At 43.1% G+C, this 16,360-nt stretch overlaps 1 protein-coding gene across 1 annotated transcript in view; it reads right to left on the bottom strand.

The window, feature by feature from the left end:
- Positions 1 to 16,360, bottom strand: part of znf410 (zinc finger protein 410) — a 21,062-nt gene extending 4,702 nt beyond the window's left edge. The window contains exons 1-9 of the mRNA XM_055044367.1: positions 15,939 to 16,360; positions 15,782 to 15,839; positions 15,551 to 15,683; positions 12,459 to 12,644; positions 11,721 to 11,939; positions 8,040 to 8,205; positions 7,033 to 7,214; positions 5,539 to 5,628; positions 5,317 to 5,436 (exon numbers count right to left, since the gene is read on the bottom strand). Coding sequence (XP_054900342.1) covers positions 5,317 to 5,436; positions 5,539 to 5,628; positions 7,033 to 7,214; positions 8,040 to 8,205; positions 11,721 to 11,939; positions 12,459 to 12,644; positions 15,551 to 15,683; positions 15,782 to 15,814 — 1,129 coding nt within the window. The 5' untranslated portion in view covers positions 15,815 to 15,839; positions 15,939 to 16,360. The remainder of the gene's footprint in view (positions 1 to 5,316; positions 5,437 to 5,538; positions 5,629 to 7,032; positions 7,215 to 8,039; positions 8,206 to 11,720; positions 11,940 to 12,458; positions 12,645 to 15,550; positions 15,684 to 15,781; positions 15,840 to 15,938) is intronic.

Here is a 16,360-nt window from a genome sequence, read left to right as displayed (position 1 = left end):
TGCTTACATTTGTTTTTGCCCTTGACTGGCCATTAAGGCAGAGACGAGGGAAATGATGCATTTACTTGCGGTAGGAAATAACAGTCATTAACAAAACGCTACATTTACTCCGTGTTTTAAGCCAAAAATTATCTTAGGGCTTACATATAACATTTCAGGTTAAATGTAATCGCTGTCCTTTTGGAAATCTCACGGCAGACGCGCTGGAAACGTTTTCACGGCCGTCCGAAAAAAACCGAACTTGATCTGTTTTCTCATTGATGGAGTACCAGTGACTCCTGCTGGCGCAATAATGGTATTGCGCCAGCAGTACCACTATTGCGCCACCAGGGGCCAGTCGTACTCCATCAACACTGACCAGAATGTGTTACTCAGCGGAGCTGAGTAACACAATAAAAGTTTTGCTGAATGACGATGTTTGTATTATTTATAGCCAAAATTAATGAATGTTTGTACTAACCCACAAAACAAAATTATTAAAAAAAATAAAACTTTAAAATAAAATTGAGAGCCAAACGTATGGCAATGGCGTTACAGGTCACTTCGCCACGCCGCCACGCCCACCTGCTCCATCGAAGCTGGTCGGGGTTGGAATCCTCAATACACCAACATGTCTTCTGTGTCTGGGCACAGTTTCATGTTGATGAGGTCAAAGGGGTCAGATAGCGACCATTGACAGTAAAACATGACACTTCCTGTTCTCAGGGGGCGTGGCCTAAGTGATGTCATCATTCGACCATAGGGTATTGTAGTAGACCCGATGATGATCAACAACAGTAATTTTGGTACCTGTGTGAGTTTCTGTGTAGGAGATATAACAGTTATTTTTTTACGGCGAGTAGGTGAACTTTGACCCCTGCTAACCCCCCTTCAGCATACTCAAAAACTCACCGTTTAGATAACTTTAGATGAGACATGCCTTATGAACAGACTGACCGAGTTTGAAGCCGATCAATCGAAATCCCTAGGAGGAGATAGATCAAATATGAAGGCTGTAAACGGCAAAAATGGGGTCAAAAAACCGAACTTGAATCCAAATGGCCGACTTCCTGTGGGGTTTAGACCATGGCTCCAAGAGACTTTTTTGTACGTCCTGACAAGGTACACATGTGTACAAAGTTTCGTATTTGTAGGTTAAAGCATGGCTTGGGGCTGATCATTTAAAGTTTTCTAGGGGCGCTATAGAGAAATTAGGCTACGCCCACCAAATATTGTGATGGATTCCTGTTGGGGAGTGGATGAGGGTCCATCCTTATGAGTTTGCAGCAGCTGGGCCCGAAAATGTGGAATTGAGAGCCAAACGTATGGCGATGGCGTTACAGGTCACTTCGCCACGCCGCCACGCCCATCTGCTCCATCGAAGCTGGTCGGGGTTGGAATCCTCAATACACCAACATGTTTTCTGTGTCTGGGCACAGTTTCATGTTGATGAGGTCAAAGGGGTCAGATAGCGACAGTTCACAGTAAAACATTACACTTCCTGTTCTCAGGGGGCGTGGCCTAAGTGATGTCATCATTCGACCATAGGGTATTGTAGGAGACCCGATGATGATCAATCACAGAAACTTTGATGCTTCTGTGAGTTTCTGTGTAGGAGATATAGCAGTTTATTTATTTATGGCGAGTAGGTGAACTTTGACCCCTGCTACCCCCCCTTCAGCATACTCAAAAACTCACCGTTTAGATAACTTTAGATGGGACATGCCTTATGAACAGACTGACCAAGTTTGAAGTCGATCAATCAAAATCCGTAGGAGGAGATAGATCAAATACAAAGGCTGTAAACGGCAAAAATCGGCAAAAATAGGGTCAAAATGGGAACTTCAATCAGAAATGGCTGACTTCCTGTGATACTTGCACAATGACATTAATTATAAATTTTGAGCGTCTTGGGGAGCTCTACAAGTGTACCAAATTTCATGTCTCTACGATGAAGTAAGTGAATAGCAGAGGGTAAAAAAGGGTGTTTTTACAATTTCTAGGTGGCGCCGTAGAGCCATTTCTGTTGCAATTTTTGCGACGACTTTAAAATACGTAAATTTTAAACAGGCTTAAGCCCTCCGCCAAGTTTGGTGAGTTTTTGAATATGATAAAGCCCCCAAAAAGCCAATTCATTTGGGTGGAAGAATAATAATAATAATTAAAGCTGCAAGCAGCCTCGAACGGCCCTCGCAGCCAAGCGCCGCTCCGGCCTATTGCCACCGCGGGGTACTAGCAACCGTCGCCTCACGTCAGCCACCACAGAAGCTCTCACGCAGTTTTCAGCTCCTCCGCCCGCACCGCGGAAGCTGTTGCTCAGTTTCCATCAACGCTGGCCACGTGCTAACACAGAAGTTGTTGCGCAGTTTCCACGCCCGTCCACCAGGCGGTACGCACTGATGCGTTTGGAGGCGCTCCTTGACAATGCAAAAATTGTGGTGCAGATTCATTGGTTTAGCGAGGAAATATAGCTGGCGGATTAATGTAGGACGCGCAGTGGAGCCAAAATATATTTCAATGCTGTTGTTCTCTTTAGAGGTCAACAAAGGTCATACGTATCCAATTTGGCGTCAGTCGGAAGATCCACGTGTAATTTACAGCCGATCATATGCACATGTCGAAGTACTACAGATCGTAATTTTTCATCATTTTCAGCTGTGTTTCTAAAGCACTCTATTTCATTGTTGGAGTAATTCTTACTCAGAGTGGCGAATTACTGAAATGGTTTGTAAGAAGTAAGAAAACGCTACATTTACTGCATGATTTAATTCAACAAAAATTATCTGAGACATTTCTATCCTTTTAGAAATTTCATGGCAACGCTCTCACAAAGTTTCGCGCCCATCCGCCCATGGATCTGTTTATCAACCGTGGAGGAACACTGACACCTACTGGCGAAATACGGATATAGTTCTTCACCCTGTTTATCTGCCATTTCATTTGTGGAGCAATACTGACCCCAAGTGGCGAATTACTGAAATGGTTTATAAACACCAAAAATAGGATCAAAATCTGAACTTCAATCTAAAATGGCCGACTTCCTCTGGGGTTTAGACCATGGCTCCAAGAGACTTTTTTGTAAGTCCTGACATGGTACACACGTGTACAAAGTTTCGTAATTGTAGGCTAAAGCATGGCTTGGGGCTGATCATTTAAAATTTTCTAGGGGGCGCTATAGAGAAATTAGGCCACACCCTACAAATATTGTGATGGATTCCTGTCGGGGAGTGGATGAAGATCCATCCTTGTGAGTTTGGAGAAGCTGCGCCCAAAAATGTGGAATTGAGAGCCAAACGTATGGCGATGGCGTTACAGGTCACTTCGCCACGCCGCCACGCCCAGCTGCTCCATCGAAGCTGGTCGGGGTTGGATTCCTCAACACACCAACATGTCTTCTGTGTCTGGGCACAGTTTCATGTTGATGAGGTCAAAGGGGTCAGATAGCGACCATTCAGAGTAAAACATGACACTTCCTTTTCTCAGGGGGGTGGCCTAAGTGATGTCATCATTCGACCATAGGGTATTGTAGGACACCCGATGATGATCAATCACAGTAACTTTGGTGCCTCTGTGAGTTTCTGTGTAGGAAATATAGCAGTTTATGTTTTTATGGCGTGTAGGTGAACTTTGACCCCTGCTAACCCCCTTCAGCATTCTCAAAAACTCACCGTTTTGATAACTTTAGATGGGACATGCCTTATGAACAGACTGACCGAGTTTCAAGCCGATCAATCGAAATCCCTAGGAGGAGTTCGATCAAATACGAAGGCTGTAAATGGCAAAAATGGGGTCAAAATTTGAACTTCAATCTAAAATGGCCGACTTCCTGTGGGGTTTAGACCATGGCTCCAAGAGACTTTTTTGTAAGTCCTGACATGGTACACATGTGTACAACGTTTCGTAATTGTAGGTTAAAGCATGGCTTGGGGCTGATCATTTAAAGTTTTCTAGGGGGCGCTATAGAGAAATTAGGCCACGCCCACCAAATATTGTAATGGATTCCTGTCGGGGAGTGGATGAGGATCCATCCTTGTGAGTTTGGAGCAGCTGGGCCCGAAAATGTGGAATTGAGAGCCAAACGTATGGCGATGGCGTTAGAGGTCACTTCGCCACGCCGCCACGCCCACCTGCTCCATTGAAGCTGGTCGGGCTTGGAATCCTCAATACACCAACATGTCTTCTGTGTCTGGGCACAGTTTCATGTTGATGAGGTCAAAGGGGTCAGATAGCGACCGTCCACAGTAAAACATGACACTTCCTGTTCTCATGGGGCGTGGCCTAAGTGATGTCATCATTCGACCATAGGGTATTGTAGGAGACCCGATAATGATCAATCACAGAAACTTTGGTGCCTCTGTGAGTTTCTGTGTAGGAGATATAGCAGTTTATTTTTTTATGGCGAGTAGGTGAACTTTGACCCCTGCTAACCCACCTTCAGCATACTCAAAAACTCACCGTTTTGATAACTTTAGATGGGACATGCCTTATGAACAGACTGACCGAGTTTGAAGCCGATCAATCGAAATCCCTAGGAGGAGTTCGATCAAATACGAAGGCTGTAAACGGCAAAAATGGCCCCAAAATTGGACCTTCAATCCAAAATGTCTGACTTCCTGTGATACTTGCACTATGACATTAATTGTAAATTTTGAGCATCTTGGGGAGCTCTACAAGTGTACCAAATTTCATGTCTCTAGGATAAAGTAAGTGAATAGCAAAGGGTCCTTTGAAAATTTGTAGGTGGCGCTATTGAGCCATTTTTTATGGGATTTTTGCAATGACCTTAAAATACAAAATTTTGAAACTCCCTTTACGCGTCCGCCAAGTTTGGTGAGTTTTTGAAAATGATAAAGCCCCCAAAAAGGCCCCTCTTTAGGGGGGCAGAATAATAATAAGAAACAGTAGGAAAACAATAGGCCTTCGCAGCGCTTAGCTGCTCGGGCCTAATTAAGACATTTTAAGGTTTTAATTTTAGATATAAGGATCCTTTATATCACCTAAATATTGCATCTTATTTGTCCTTCCCTTCATTAAATCCATCAGGTTTATTGGCCAAAGTATTTAACTTCATTATTATTTTAAATACATTACATTACAGGAACCCCAAAGAGGGTGTTTAAACAAGGCAGTTGGAGATTTAAGGACATGGTTCTAAATAATGGTGTCGTTGTGAAGAACGGCTGTTCCTCGCTTTAAGCTTGAATTAAAGCCATCTTGGAGCAGGTAGCATGAGCTGCTTGAAGCGACGCAGTCCAGCCATCAGCATATCCACCGCTCGCACTGAGTGGGCGGATGTGTGTGTGTACCGTGTGTGTGTACCGTGTGTGAAAAGCAGACCTGTTTCTCTGCCGTCAGCAGCCAGCGCCTCTTCCCCGTGCCTCTTCCTCATGTGAACGTTTCTGCTGCCGGACTGAGAGAAAGTCTTCCCACAGATCCCGCACACGTGAGGCTTCTCACCTGGGAGGCAGGGAGGCGTTTCAAAGCGATGCCGTCTCTCTCTTTTGCCGCACGCGAAACATCTGACGGATTACGCGGAGAAACAACTGTGGCCTGGCTCACCCGAGTGTACGAGCATGTGTTTCCGCAGACTGGAGTACTCGGCGAAGGACCGCCCGCAGCCATCTGCCTCGCACAGAAAAGGCTTCTCACCTGAAAGAAGAAACGACGACGACAAAAATAAACCACATCTGTGAACACGTGAAACCTAATTCAAGTTTCTAGAGTTGGTTTAAACCAGCACATTAACAAGTGCCACTCAGCGCAAGCAAGTGTTCAGAACAACAGCAAACCAACGTCGCTAATGAGACAAATCGCCGTTTCGGATAAATGTTGTTTCTACATGGTAAATAATTAGCTTGTTGGCGTAGAGGGGTAACAGAAAACGAACGGGTCCGACACTCGTGGCACGCGAGCAGCTGATTCTGTGTAATTGAATCATTAATTAAAAGGGACGTGTTGGTAATAACGTTCAGTCCAATCACTGAGGTCATTTGTTCTGAAAATGCAGCTTGTTGTGCATTCCTCTCTTGATATCGGAGCAAAACGAGCAGAGAACAGCGAAGTCTGCTCAGTACGTAAAGAGGGAAGCATAAGAGAGCAGAAAATGATCCCCAAACAGAAAGCTGCAGAAAGACAGGTATCTGGAAAATTGATACATTTCTATATGTTTTGGCCTCTCAGCCACACAAACTTGCAGTTTAATATCACTAAAAACATTCATAAAAACTCTGACCAAAGTGAAAATTTGAGAAAACTGTAAAAAGGAAATTTAGGGCTGAGTTTGCGACAAATAATATGCCACGTTTTAACCTGATTCTCAATCAACATGGTCTTGTGTTTTAATAACTTTATATTCCAACACGCCACTTAAAAGTAGTTCAACCAAATGAACCTCCTGACACAACATTCCTAACAGGAAGTTGTGTTTCTTTTTTCAAGCCATGTGATTGGTTTACATAGTTTTAGCTTGGCGCTACACTGCCCCCTATGGGTATGTCCAGAGGCAGATTTGAGAAAAGAATAGGCATGCATAGCAATATTTTCTAACGCGGTGCAGCCATGTGATCACTGCAAAAAGCTAGGAAAAAATTTGATGTGCTAAAGTGGTTAACAAAAAACCCAAACTTGTTCTTTCTGGGTCCAGCTAGAGAACTGACACTGATAGGATTCCTCCTTTTACTCGGGTAATGGATCTTTTGATCGCATTCCAGTCGTTTTTGCCTCGTTTCGAAGAGCAAAAGCTTATGAGAAGGATGTTTCATAAAACGGTGACCCCTAGCGCACCCTCAGGAAGCAGCATCTTCTAACTTCATTTGCTGCGTGTGGTCTGTGAACTAATCACTAGAAGATTCCGACTATAAAACTGACCATCAAAGATCTAAATGTCACCCTGAATTAAGTGCAGCAGTGAAACGGAGGCAGCGGCACTGCTGACTCTTCAAATCTGCAGCTTAATTGCGCCAAGGAAGCGTTCCACCGGTAAATGACCTCAGCCGGTTATTGCCTGCAGCGTCTTTGAACTTATTAAGACGTCCATCTCCCCCGCCTGCCCACCTGTGTGTATGCGCCTGTGGTTCTTTAAGTTTCCAGCAGTGGTGAACTTCTTGCCACAGTTCTTCTCCTTGCAGATGAAGGGCTTCTCGCCATTGTGAGTCCTCATGTGAACCTGCAGCCTCTGCAGCACGTAGAAACTCTTCCCGCAGCCTTCGGCGCTGCACTGGAACATCCGGTCGTTCCTGGACAATAAGCAGGACCGCAAGGAGCACACGCATTCAACTTAGAGAGAATACAGAAAGCTTCGTGCCCAGCTTAGATCCAACATGAGCAACTTCCAGAGTGTGACTGATGCCTGTAAACTCAGACAAATTTGCAGCATAAAGGAATATTTGCCTAAAGTGTGGGCCTTTCCATGGCGCTAACACTGATTAGCTAATTCTATCTGCAGAAATCTTACAGAAACTGACACAAATCTCTCATCTGCAGCTACTGCTTTAAAAAGTTGAAGAAAATGAGAAGTTAAAGGTGCAATCAAGGCCAGTTAATGCAACATTTTTTAAAATTATTATACTCATTCGAGTTTTGGATTACTTCAGTTACAAATGTGGATTTTGTTATGTTGATTTTATGTCAAGGTATCAACATTTAACCCTCCTTGCTGTTAAACATCTCAGAAGAAAATCACGACTGTCATCTAATAAAACAGTGATTTATGCTGCTCTTATTTTGAAATATACCTGGAAGTTCTGCTAGGAAATGCCAAGGGAAATCCTACGAAGGCGGCCCTACTGTCGGACATCTTTGTACTTTTATACTTCGTCATTCTCCATTGCAAAGTAAAGATTCTCAGTGAGATAGAGGTCAGGGATTTGACTAGGCCGTTTCAATACACAAATACGCATTTTGTTAAAGCTCTGATTGGACGTGTAGAACAAACTTCCAGCAGTAGGAAGTGGAACATCAACATTTTTAATGTTCATTTGCTTGGCAAAAAGTAATGCTTTACTTGTTTGTTAGTAAAGCATTACTCAGTTAGTTAGTTAGTTAGTTCTGCTTGACGTTACCTGTGCGTTTTGAGGTGATACTTGAGGTGAGCCGGCCAGGTGAACGTCCTGCCGCAGCCCTCGAAGGAGCAGCGCAGGACCTGCTTGGAGAGGGGCCGGCCGGGCCGAGGCGGCAGCTCCCGCTTGTCTCCACCGTCTTCGACCGGGCCGTGCGTGTGGTGGTCACCTAGGCAACCGGGGGAGGAGGAAAGGGGAGTGAGCGAGCGAGCGGTTGCCGCGCAGTAATCAGGTGGCCGGCCTCTGGAGCCCCGACTCTATAAAATCACCAGCCACCGACTGCGACCCGCTGAACAGCTGCGGGGAAAAGAAAACAATTCAGAGCTGAATGCAATCACTCCCTTTTAGCCTGACCGGGCGCCCCGCTTCGAGCGGCTCCGACAGCCCACGTGTTTTTTGTGTTTTTTTCACTTTTCTGCCAGTGACGAGCTGATGGGAACTTGTCTAATGCACTGCGAGTTAGTGGGAGGGCGTCAATTGCAGCAGCTTGAATCCAGCAGTTTCGGTTCCATGCTAACTCACCATATGGCATGGTGAGGCGAAAGCAAAAAATACATAAAAATGTGAACGTCACGAAAAAGTTTGAGATTTTTCTCCCTCGTTTCAGAAGGTAAAGCTTATATGTAGATTCATTAAGCAGAGTGACATATTCCAAACCTTAATTTTTTCAATTTTGATTATTATGGCTTTTGGATAACGCAGCTTTCCTGCAAACAAGTTTAGTAAAGATCAATGAAATGGACACTGTGAACAGAAACGTCAGGATTCTGGGCTCCTTTTGCATGAATTACAGCAGTAATGCACCGGTTGATTTAATCGCTGCCTACCACGCTTTTGTTCTTCCACTCAACTTTCTATAACATTTTCACAATGTGAGGCACTGAATTTGGGGTTTTCATTATCATCCACAATCATGGAAATGACATGATGACATGTCACTCGTCTATATCTTTGACATGAGAGACAAAAAATTTTCATTTTTTCATGATACTGTGAGTTCTGCTTACCTGTGAATGCCATAAAGATTTGTGAGCTGCCACTACATAAATTGAGTTGGAAAAAAAATAAATAATAATTTCCTGCTCATTTTTTATCTGGAAGTTGCTGTTTAGCTTCAAAGTCGGGGGATTCTATTTATTTCCATTTTAAACACAAGTATGACAAATACAGGCATTGTCTGCTCTATGTTTCATGTGCAAATGATCAGAAACAACATTTAAGATCCAAGGCTGAAAATGTGAAAAAGAGGAATAAAAAAATAAATAAATTTTTTCAAAAACCTGCAGGAGAGAGGTGACGAAAACGTCCTAATGCGTTACGTTTCCGCCACGACCTCCAGCCACAGACTGACTCAGGAGGTGTTCAGAGATCAGACATGTAGCTGGGAGTCATAATGCCCCCAAATGTCACGGCTAAACTCTCTCAACGGCAACCTGCGGAGGCAGCCGAGGACGGCCTGTGATGAAGTGCTGACTTGTGATGTGAGTCAATAGGTTGCAACGGCGCTGCGTGCTGCAAGACTTGAAGGTCTGTTTCAAATCAAAGCAGAGGCTTCACAGCAAGAGGAGATGAATGCACAGACTGATACGGCCATAAATAATAGACAATGCGCAGAAAAACGCTCGGGCCTGGATTCAGACGGGAGAAAGAGACTGTGTAAACAGTCTGATAACAGCAGTGGCACCGTGCCGGAACGCTGGCGTGTATTTCGACGATTTTATGGGCTTCATAAATTCTGGAAGAGACGCCCGTTCATCACGCGTCTTACTTTTAGCAGGAGTTACAGGCGGGCAGCTCGTTCCTGACGTTTATTAGCTGCTTAGCAAATGTTTGTTTTTTTTACTAATGTCTGTCTTTTTGTGACCAGATGCTAAAACGTTTTGTCAGATGCAACATAAATGATGAGACTTGTTTTTTTTAACCCCTCACAGATTTCATTTTCTGGTTTTTCAGATCTGAACGTGAAAAAGAAAGTGTGACTGTGTTTTTTCTCAAATGAATAGAAAAGATTCTTTTTTTTTTTTTTCCTGAATATTTTCCCAAAAGTCTTTCAGGACTTTTGTTTATGTTTTATTGGCGAATGACTTACATGGACTGGAGTCCATTTCAGTCCAGGACATCATTGAATCACAATCAAAGCTTTTTCTCGTAGGACATTATTTGTCTCGTGCCATGCATTGATGCTCTGCGCATGGTTAATATTTTTAGACGGTGGACGGAGAAAATGTCCAGGACGTTCCCACTCAATGTGTATTTTTAGCAGCTGAGACAGTGAAGGGAACACTGTGCAACAGTAAAGACTCAGAAAACCGGCAACTAATCATGATTACATGCCGCTGAAACTGAATTAAGAGACGCACACACTGCATTTTTCTCACTTTCTAAAATTTAAAATCTGACAAATTACTGTCATTGATTCTGTTTGCTAAATGCCAGGAAATACAGCAAGGACATTTTTTTGAGAATTTCTTTTTGTAACTTTTTTCAGTTTATAATGACACCAGGTGTCATAATTATTATGCAAATTGGATTTAAGTGTCATAAAGACTTCATTTTTTGTTGTGCTACTAAATTTATAGATGGTATCGTGTGTCAGGGCTCTTTGAATCACTATAACTAATTTCGGAGAGCTGGCTCATTAGTTTGAGCTCAATTAAAGGAAATCTACTTAAGAAGGATGTTCCACATTATTAAGCAGGCCACAGGTTTCAACCAATGTGGAAAACAGAAATGATCTCCCTGCTGACAATAATCATTAAATAGTGTAGTGCTGTATGAAAACATTAGATATTTAACAAACACTAATGCGTCATCGTACTGTGAAGAGATTTGTGGCGGAAAAACAAACCCACAACACCTCCATGCTTCAGCGTTAGGATGATAAAAACATCCCTGGTTTTCCTCAAAATGTAACAAAGTTTTTACAACCAAACAGTTTCACTTTAGTTTCATCCGACCACAGGACAAGTCTCAAGAAACAAACATCTTCGTCAGTGTGAGAATTTGCAAACTGCAATTTGCCTTTTTTCACTGCGGATGATAACATTTTCTCACCAGCTTCAGCCAGCATTTACATGAGGTATATAAAAGTTGAGAGATTTAGATAAAGTTAAATATGTAAATGTGGTTCAAAAACTAATATAAAAGTCAAACTACGCATGATCGTCTTTGTGTTTTTTTTTAAGCCTCAGACCCTGACAGAGTTTAAACATCCGTTTTATCCCCGCTTCGTTTTCACGACTTCCTTGTAAAAAAAAAACCTTTTCTCCAAGCCAAGAGTTAAAAGCCGTGAACGCACCCTGACGACTGCGTGGTCGGAGTCTATTAGATGGATGAGCAGCGGAGCCCGACCATACACGCAGCCGCTGACGATCAGCGCCTGGAAACGCTGTGGTATTTACAAGTCTGCGGGATACTTGCTGTCAAACTGACAGAAGCATCAAGAGAGAGTGACTAATTCGGTCTGATTTGGAGCCTTTGTGATGGCAAGTGTTGGGCTCAGTTTTAGTCACTGCTGATTATGCAACAGCTTCATCTCCCTGACCCGGTTTTCTGCTTGGTCTTAGAAGTTGGCAGCGACGCGGGCCAGCTTCTTGTTTTTGTTTCCATTCCAGACTGAATGTCCCTTATAAATCGCCGACGGGACGGAAAAAAATCGCTTTGGTGACGGTTCCGCCGCCTCACCGTTGCTGACGCTCGCCGCTCTGGCGTCCTGGCTGGCCTTGGCGTCTCGCGCGAGCTGCGCCCGCGTCGCCGCAATCAGGCTGTCGTGCGCCAGCTCCTGAACCCGCAGGTACCACGGGGCGCTGCCGTCCATCCCGTAGTCTGACGGCACGCCGTCGTCTTCGTCGTCCACGGCGCCGTCGGCGGCAAAGATCAGCGACTCGGAGGAGGCCGTGATGCCTGAGGCGAGAGGAGAATTTAAAAAGAAAACAAAAAAAAAACTCAAATCAGAGTTTAGTATCCTAGGTCAGAGCTCTACATTTAATCAGAACACACACAAGTGAAGAAACTTTCCCGCGATGGGCTAATGAACTTAAAGGACACGCTTGCCAGAGATCTTCTTTCTTTCTCACCAAATTTTTTTTTTTCCCAAGCGTAAAATGTGTCACCTCGTTTCATTGCTGTGCTGAGAACATAAAGAACAGAAACGCACTCAGATTGGAGCCGCTTCAGTGAAACTTATTTATGCCGGATGTGGACCACAGCCAAGGATTCCTTTCATTATGTATTCTCTTGTTCATTTTTAATTACCTGCTTGAGTCTCAGATGATAAATTCACAGTCTGTCTCAGAACTGAACTCTCTCGATTTATTTCTTCGCTAAAGTCCAGAGACGCAGCTGGGAGTCGACCAGGAAAAGCTACGAGTAAATAGCTCATTAACCGGTCGGTACAGTGAGCGATGCTCTGGGCATTTCTACCTTTGGCGAGGTTCAGCAGGACGTAGGAGGTGCTGTCGGGCTGCTGCAGGTCGTGCAGCATAGCCGGGGGGCTCTGCGGCGCCGGAGGCTGAGCGTGGGATTGGACCACCAGCGGGCTTTGCTGCGGCACGGCGCCGAACTCCGGCAGCGAGGAAGAACTGTCCGGCTCGTGGCTCAGACCTCCTCCTGGGAAACGGTTAAACAATAAATAAAAGTGATGTGGAGCAAAAATAAAATCTGATTCAATTCTAATCAATTTCTTTTTGCTTTTATTTTTTTCTTCTTAAACTACAAATGACAGCGAATGTATTCAAAAATCGTCCTTTCTTTGAGTTGACCGAAGACGAGCCAAACCTTACTCTGTTATGGAGACTGAAGCAATAAATTTGTAAAAAAAGACAAAAAAAAAAAATTAGTATATACCACCTAGCTTCCAATGCTTGAATGAAATTTTCCCAGTTTCAAAGAGCAGAGACAGACACTGAAACAAAATGAGCGCCGCCATCGCTCTTTAAATGTTCCATTAAAAATGGCGCCAAGCGAATGTTTCAAACAAAGCCTGCAGGCTCCTTCTGAACAGAAACCTCAACTAAATAACCAGCTAATGTCAGCTTGTTCTACTTATGTTACAACACAAAGGTTTGAACTTTATAAAGGGATACTATTATGTACAAAAGTAAATATAATGGCATAAGAAAATCACACACAAAGCTTCCGAAGAACAGATTTCAGTTTTTAGTCTGATCACTGATCTTTGGAAACCCTGATCTGTCGATTCTGATTTTGGCTGCTGCCATTTTTTTTCGTCTGAAAAGTTGCTAAATAAAGTGACAGTTTGCTCATTTGTAACGTTGGCAGGAATTGGGCGACCAGTGTTAGCTGCTCTCTCTCACAGCAGAACAAACCGGGACAGTGGCTGACTTTCAGACCTTTGCAGAAGCAGACAACGTCGGTGGATGAGATCAGTTTCACACGGCCAATCACAGATCATCCAAAGTTAAGGACGCGACGAGTCAAACCTTTGCAATTAAACTCTTTTTGTTCTTGCTAAGCTGCCTTTTGTTGGATAGCAATGTAAGACACCGCTGCTCAAAATACCAGCGGACACCGTAGAGAAATTGGGATTAGCTCCAAGTCTTTGCCATCAGCCGATACCAAAGTTAACGATGATTTATCACGCAGCTCGAGTTGATTTTACTTCCCGTCAGAAGAAACACGCTGGCAAAACTAAAAGATGAAAACCACGACGTGTCTGATCGTTTTGAGCTAGACTTCAGAGCGCACAGATTTGCTTTGTTTGCAAGCATTTTTTTTCATCCAGGATGTAAATAAATAAATAAATTAGTCAACAATTTTGTTGACAAACTGTTCCAACTGTGGAGTTCTCTAGAACATGTTGCCTGTCTTATTTAATTACAGTCTCTGTTTGTAGCTTTATTTTGAGTGTCTTTAAAATAATACGACTACCTCTGGGACAAGGCTGTTAACACATTTAAGAGCCAGCTTCATCAAAAAGACAGATATATAAAACTATCAGAGCCAAGAAGATTTGTCCTCTCAGCTTATAACAGTTGTATTTTTAACCATGTTAATCATAAATGTTTGATTATTCCAGGTTGTAATACCATAAGAATGTCATGTTTTAATAATACTAGTGTTTTAATGTTATAAAGGTTAGAGAATGCAAACTATTAACGTGGCGTTCGGGGGTTTAAACCAAGTTAGGAGTCTCTGAATTCAGCCAGCCTGATTCTGCGCTTCTCTCTCTAACAGCTCATTAGACCAAGCAGAGTCAGAAGAAGCCGATGTGAATAATTGGGCGTAAGCAATGCAGCACTGCTGCAGGGACGTGGTGAAACGAGGAGATCCACAAGCGGACCAACCATGACTGCAGCTTCCTACCAGAGAAAAACTGACCTTTTTTTTCTCCAATTCACTAAAACAGATGCAACAAAGCTGCGTGTTTGAGCAGATTTACCTTTTTCCTCTTGCACAGCAACACCCACGTCACCACTGCAGAACGGCCTCACTGCACCTGCTTCGTTTGCTGCAGTCTAGGAAAATTCTCTAAAGCGAGCCGGTGGTTTTTATAGCGGCGACAGAAACAATTACTTTTCTGAAAGCTAATAGCAGAACGATTTGAAGTTGCAAAGTTCCACAAAAAAACAAAGTCACAGAGCAGCTGCTCTGATACGGTTGAACAGAAAAGTGGGAGAAAATGAGCTTGTTACGATGCTAGAGATTTACTGGATAAATTTACCTCACTAAACCGGGTCAAAGTAACTGGATTCACCTCCTCCGCATGATAAAAGTGTCAGATTTAAAAACTACATTTAAGTTAAAGGTGTTTTCAAGTGGAAATTTGAGATTTAACTCTGGTTATATGATTGGGTTTTTTTTTTGTACCGGTGCAAACTGAACAGATAGAAATGTTCAGTTACTATTTTGAAAATTTGTTGAATTATTTTTGCATTTATTATAAACAGATACAAAAATCTATTTCAGGGGTAAAGTGTGGAATTTTAGTACCTGATTTGGTTATCAAGAGGGAAAAAAACAAAACAATTACTACCAATCTCTAACACAACAAAAACAAACAAGGCCTTTTAAAGGATAAATAAGTTAAATTATTTCATAAATAATGTTGAATGTGAAGATTTCAGAACAACTGTTATAAGAATTATGAAAGCAACTTATAATTACTAGAGAAAACAGTTCTCTACCTTCATTTAACATTATTATACAGTGATTATAATTATTGAAAGGAACATCTGAACCGTTAAAAATTAAATAGAAACTTCAGCATAGGCCAGCTAAAGCTTTATGGGTGCATCTCTGTGTATTTGCTAAAAAAATGTTTTTGTCTATTTCAGCTCCATTTTTTTTCAATACACAGAATATGTTTGACATGAGTGTCAGGAGGATAGAAATATATGTGTGCTTGTATTTGTTCTTTTTCTTAGCATTATGATCCGTTTTAGGGTAAGTATTAATGAGGAAACACAAAACAACAGCAGTGAACTTGGCATCATTCTAATCCCCCTTTAAGTGGAAACAAGATGTCCAACAATGAGGCAGCACTGTGATCCGACCTGTGAGCTCCAGAGGAGAGCACAAGGAGCTCTCAGCTGGGGCCAGCAGAGGCAGGCAGGAGTGTTTGGACTCCGAGTCCTCCAGGCTCTGCACCAATGGGATGGAGGCATTCTGGACAAACTGCACCAGCAGCTGACAAGACAAAAACAAACACCCGCCATCGTGGTGATATTACAATAATGTCACTCTTTAAGCTTGGATGCAAGTGACAAAAGCTGGCTTCTACCCACCTCTGGTTTAGAGTCCAGCTCATCAGAAAGCATGAGTCAGTCTGTGTGAAGCTCTCAGCTGTTTAATGCAAACACAACAAGAACCAATCAGTCGACACAGTGACTGTAAACATGAGGTCAGCTCAGATAGAGGAACAGAGCGGAGCTTGATGCTTACCGTAAAAGGGTGAGACTTCCTGTGGGTCAGCAGCTGTAGGTCATCTCTGAGTCAAACTCATCCCACGACCAGCGACAACAAACAGCTTCATACACTCAAAGTTTTTACATTTACAACAGCAAAACCGAAGGCGAGAGGACGCCACGGCGGTGTTTATTGAAAACCGCGTTGGATAAAACTGACAGGTTACCTTGTTAGCTTTGCTAGCAGGAGAAAACTAGCTACCCGGGGCTAAGTCTCCAAAATACAGCTACATTCCCCTTTGAAACATGGCCACCGACTGACTGTGTGTCTGCTTAACTATCTGAACTCTTCAACGCCACAAAGCTAGCCGCTCCTCAGAGCGACTGCGCTGCAACTGCGACAAAACCAAACAGCTTTAGAATTTTCTCAAAACAGAAGGCAGCTTTGATCTACGGAGG

Source organism: Poeciliopsis prolifica, unplaced genomic scaffold, assembly GCF_027474105.1.
Source record: "Poeciliopsis prolifica strain line A6 unplaced genomic scaffold, Auburn_PproV2 SCAFFOLD020, whole genome shotgun sequence".
NCBI lineage: Eukaryota > Metazoa > Chordata > Actinopteri > Cyprinodontiformes > Poeciliidae > Poeciliopsis > Poeciliopsis prolifica.
This window is presented reverse-complemented; position numbering and strand designations above follow the sequence as displayed.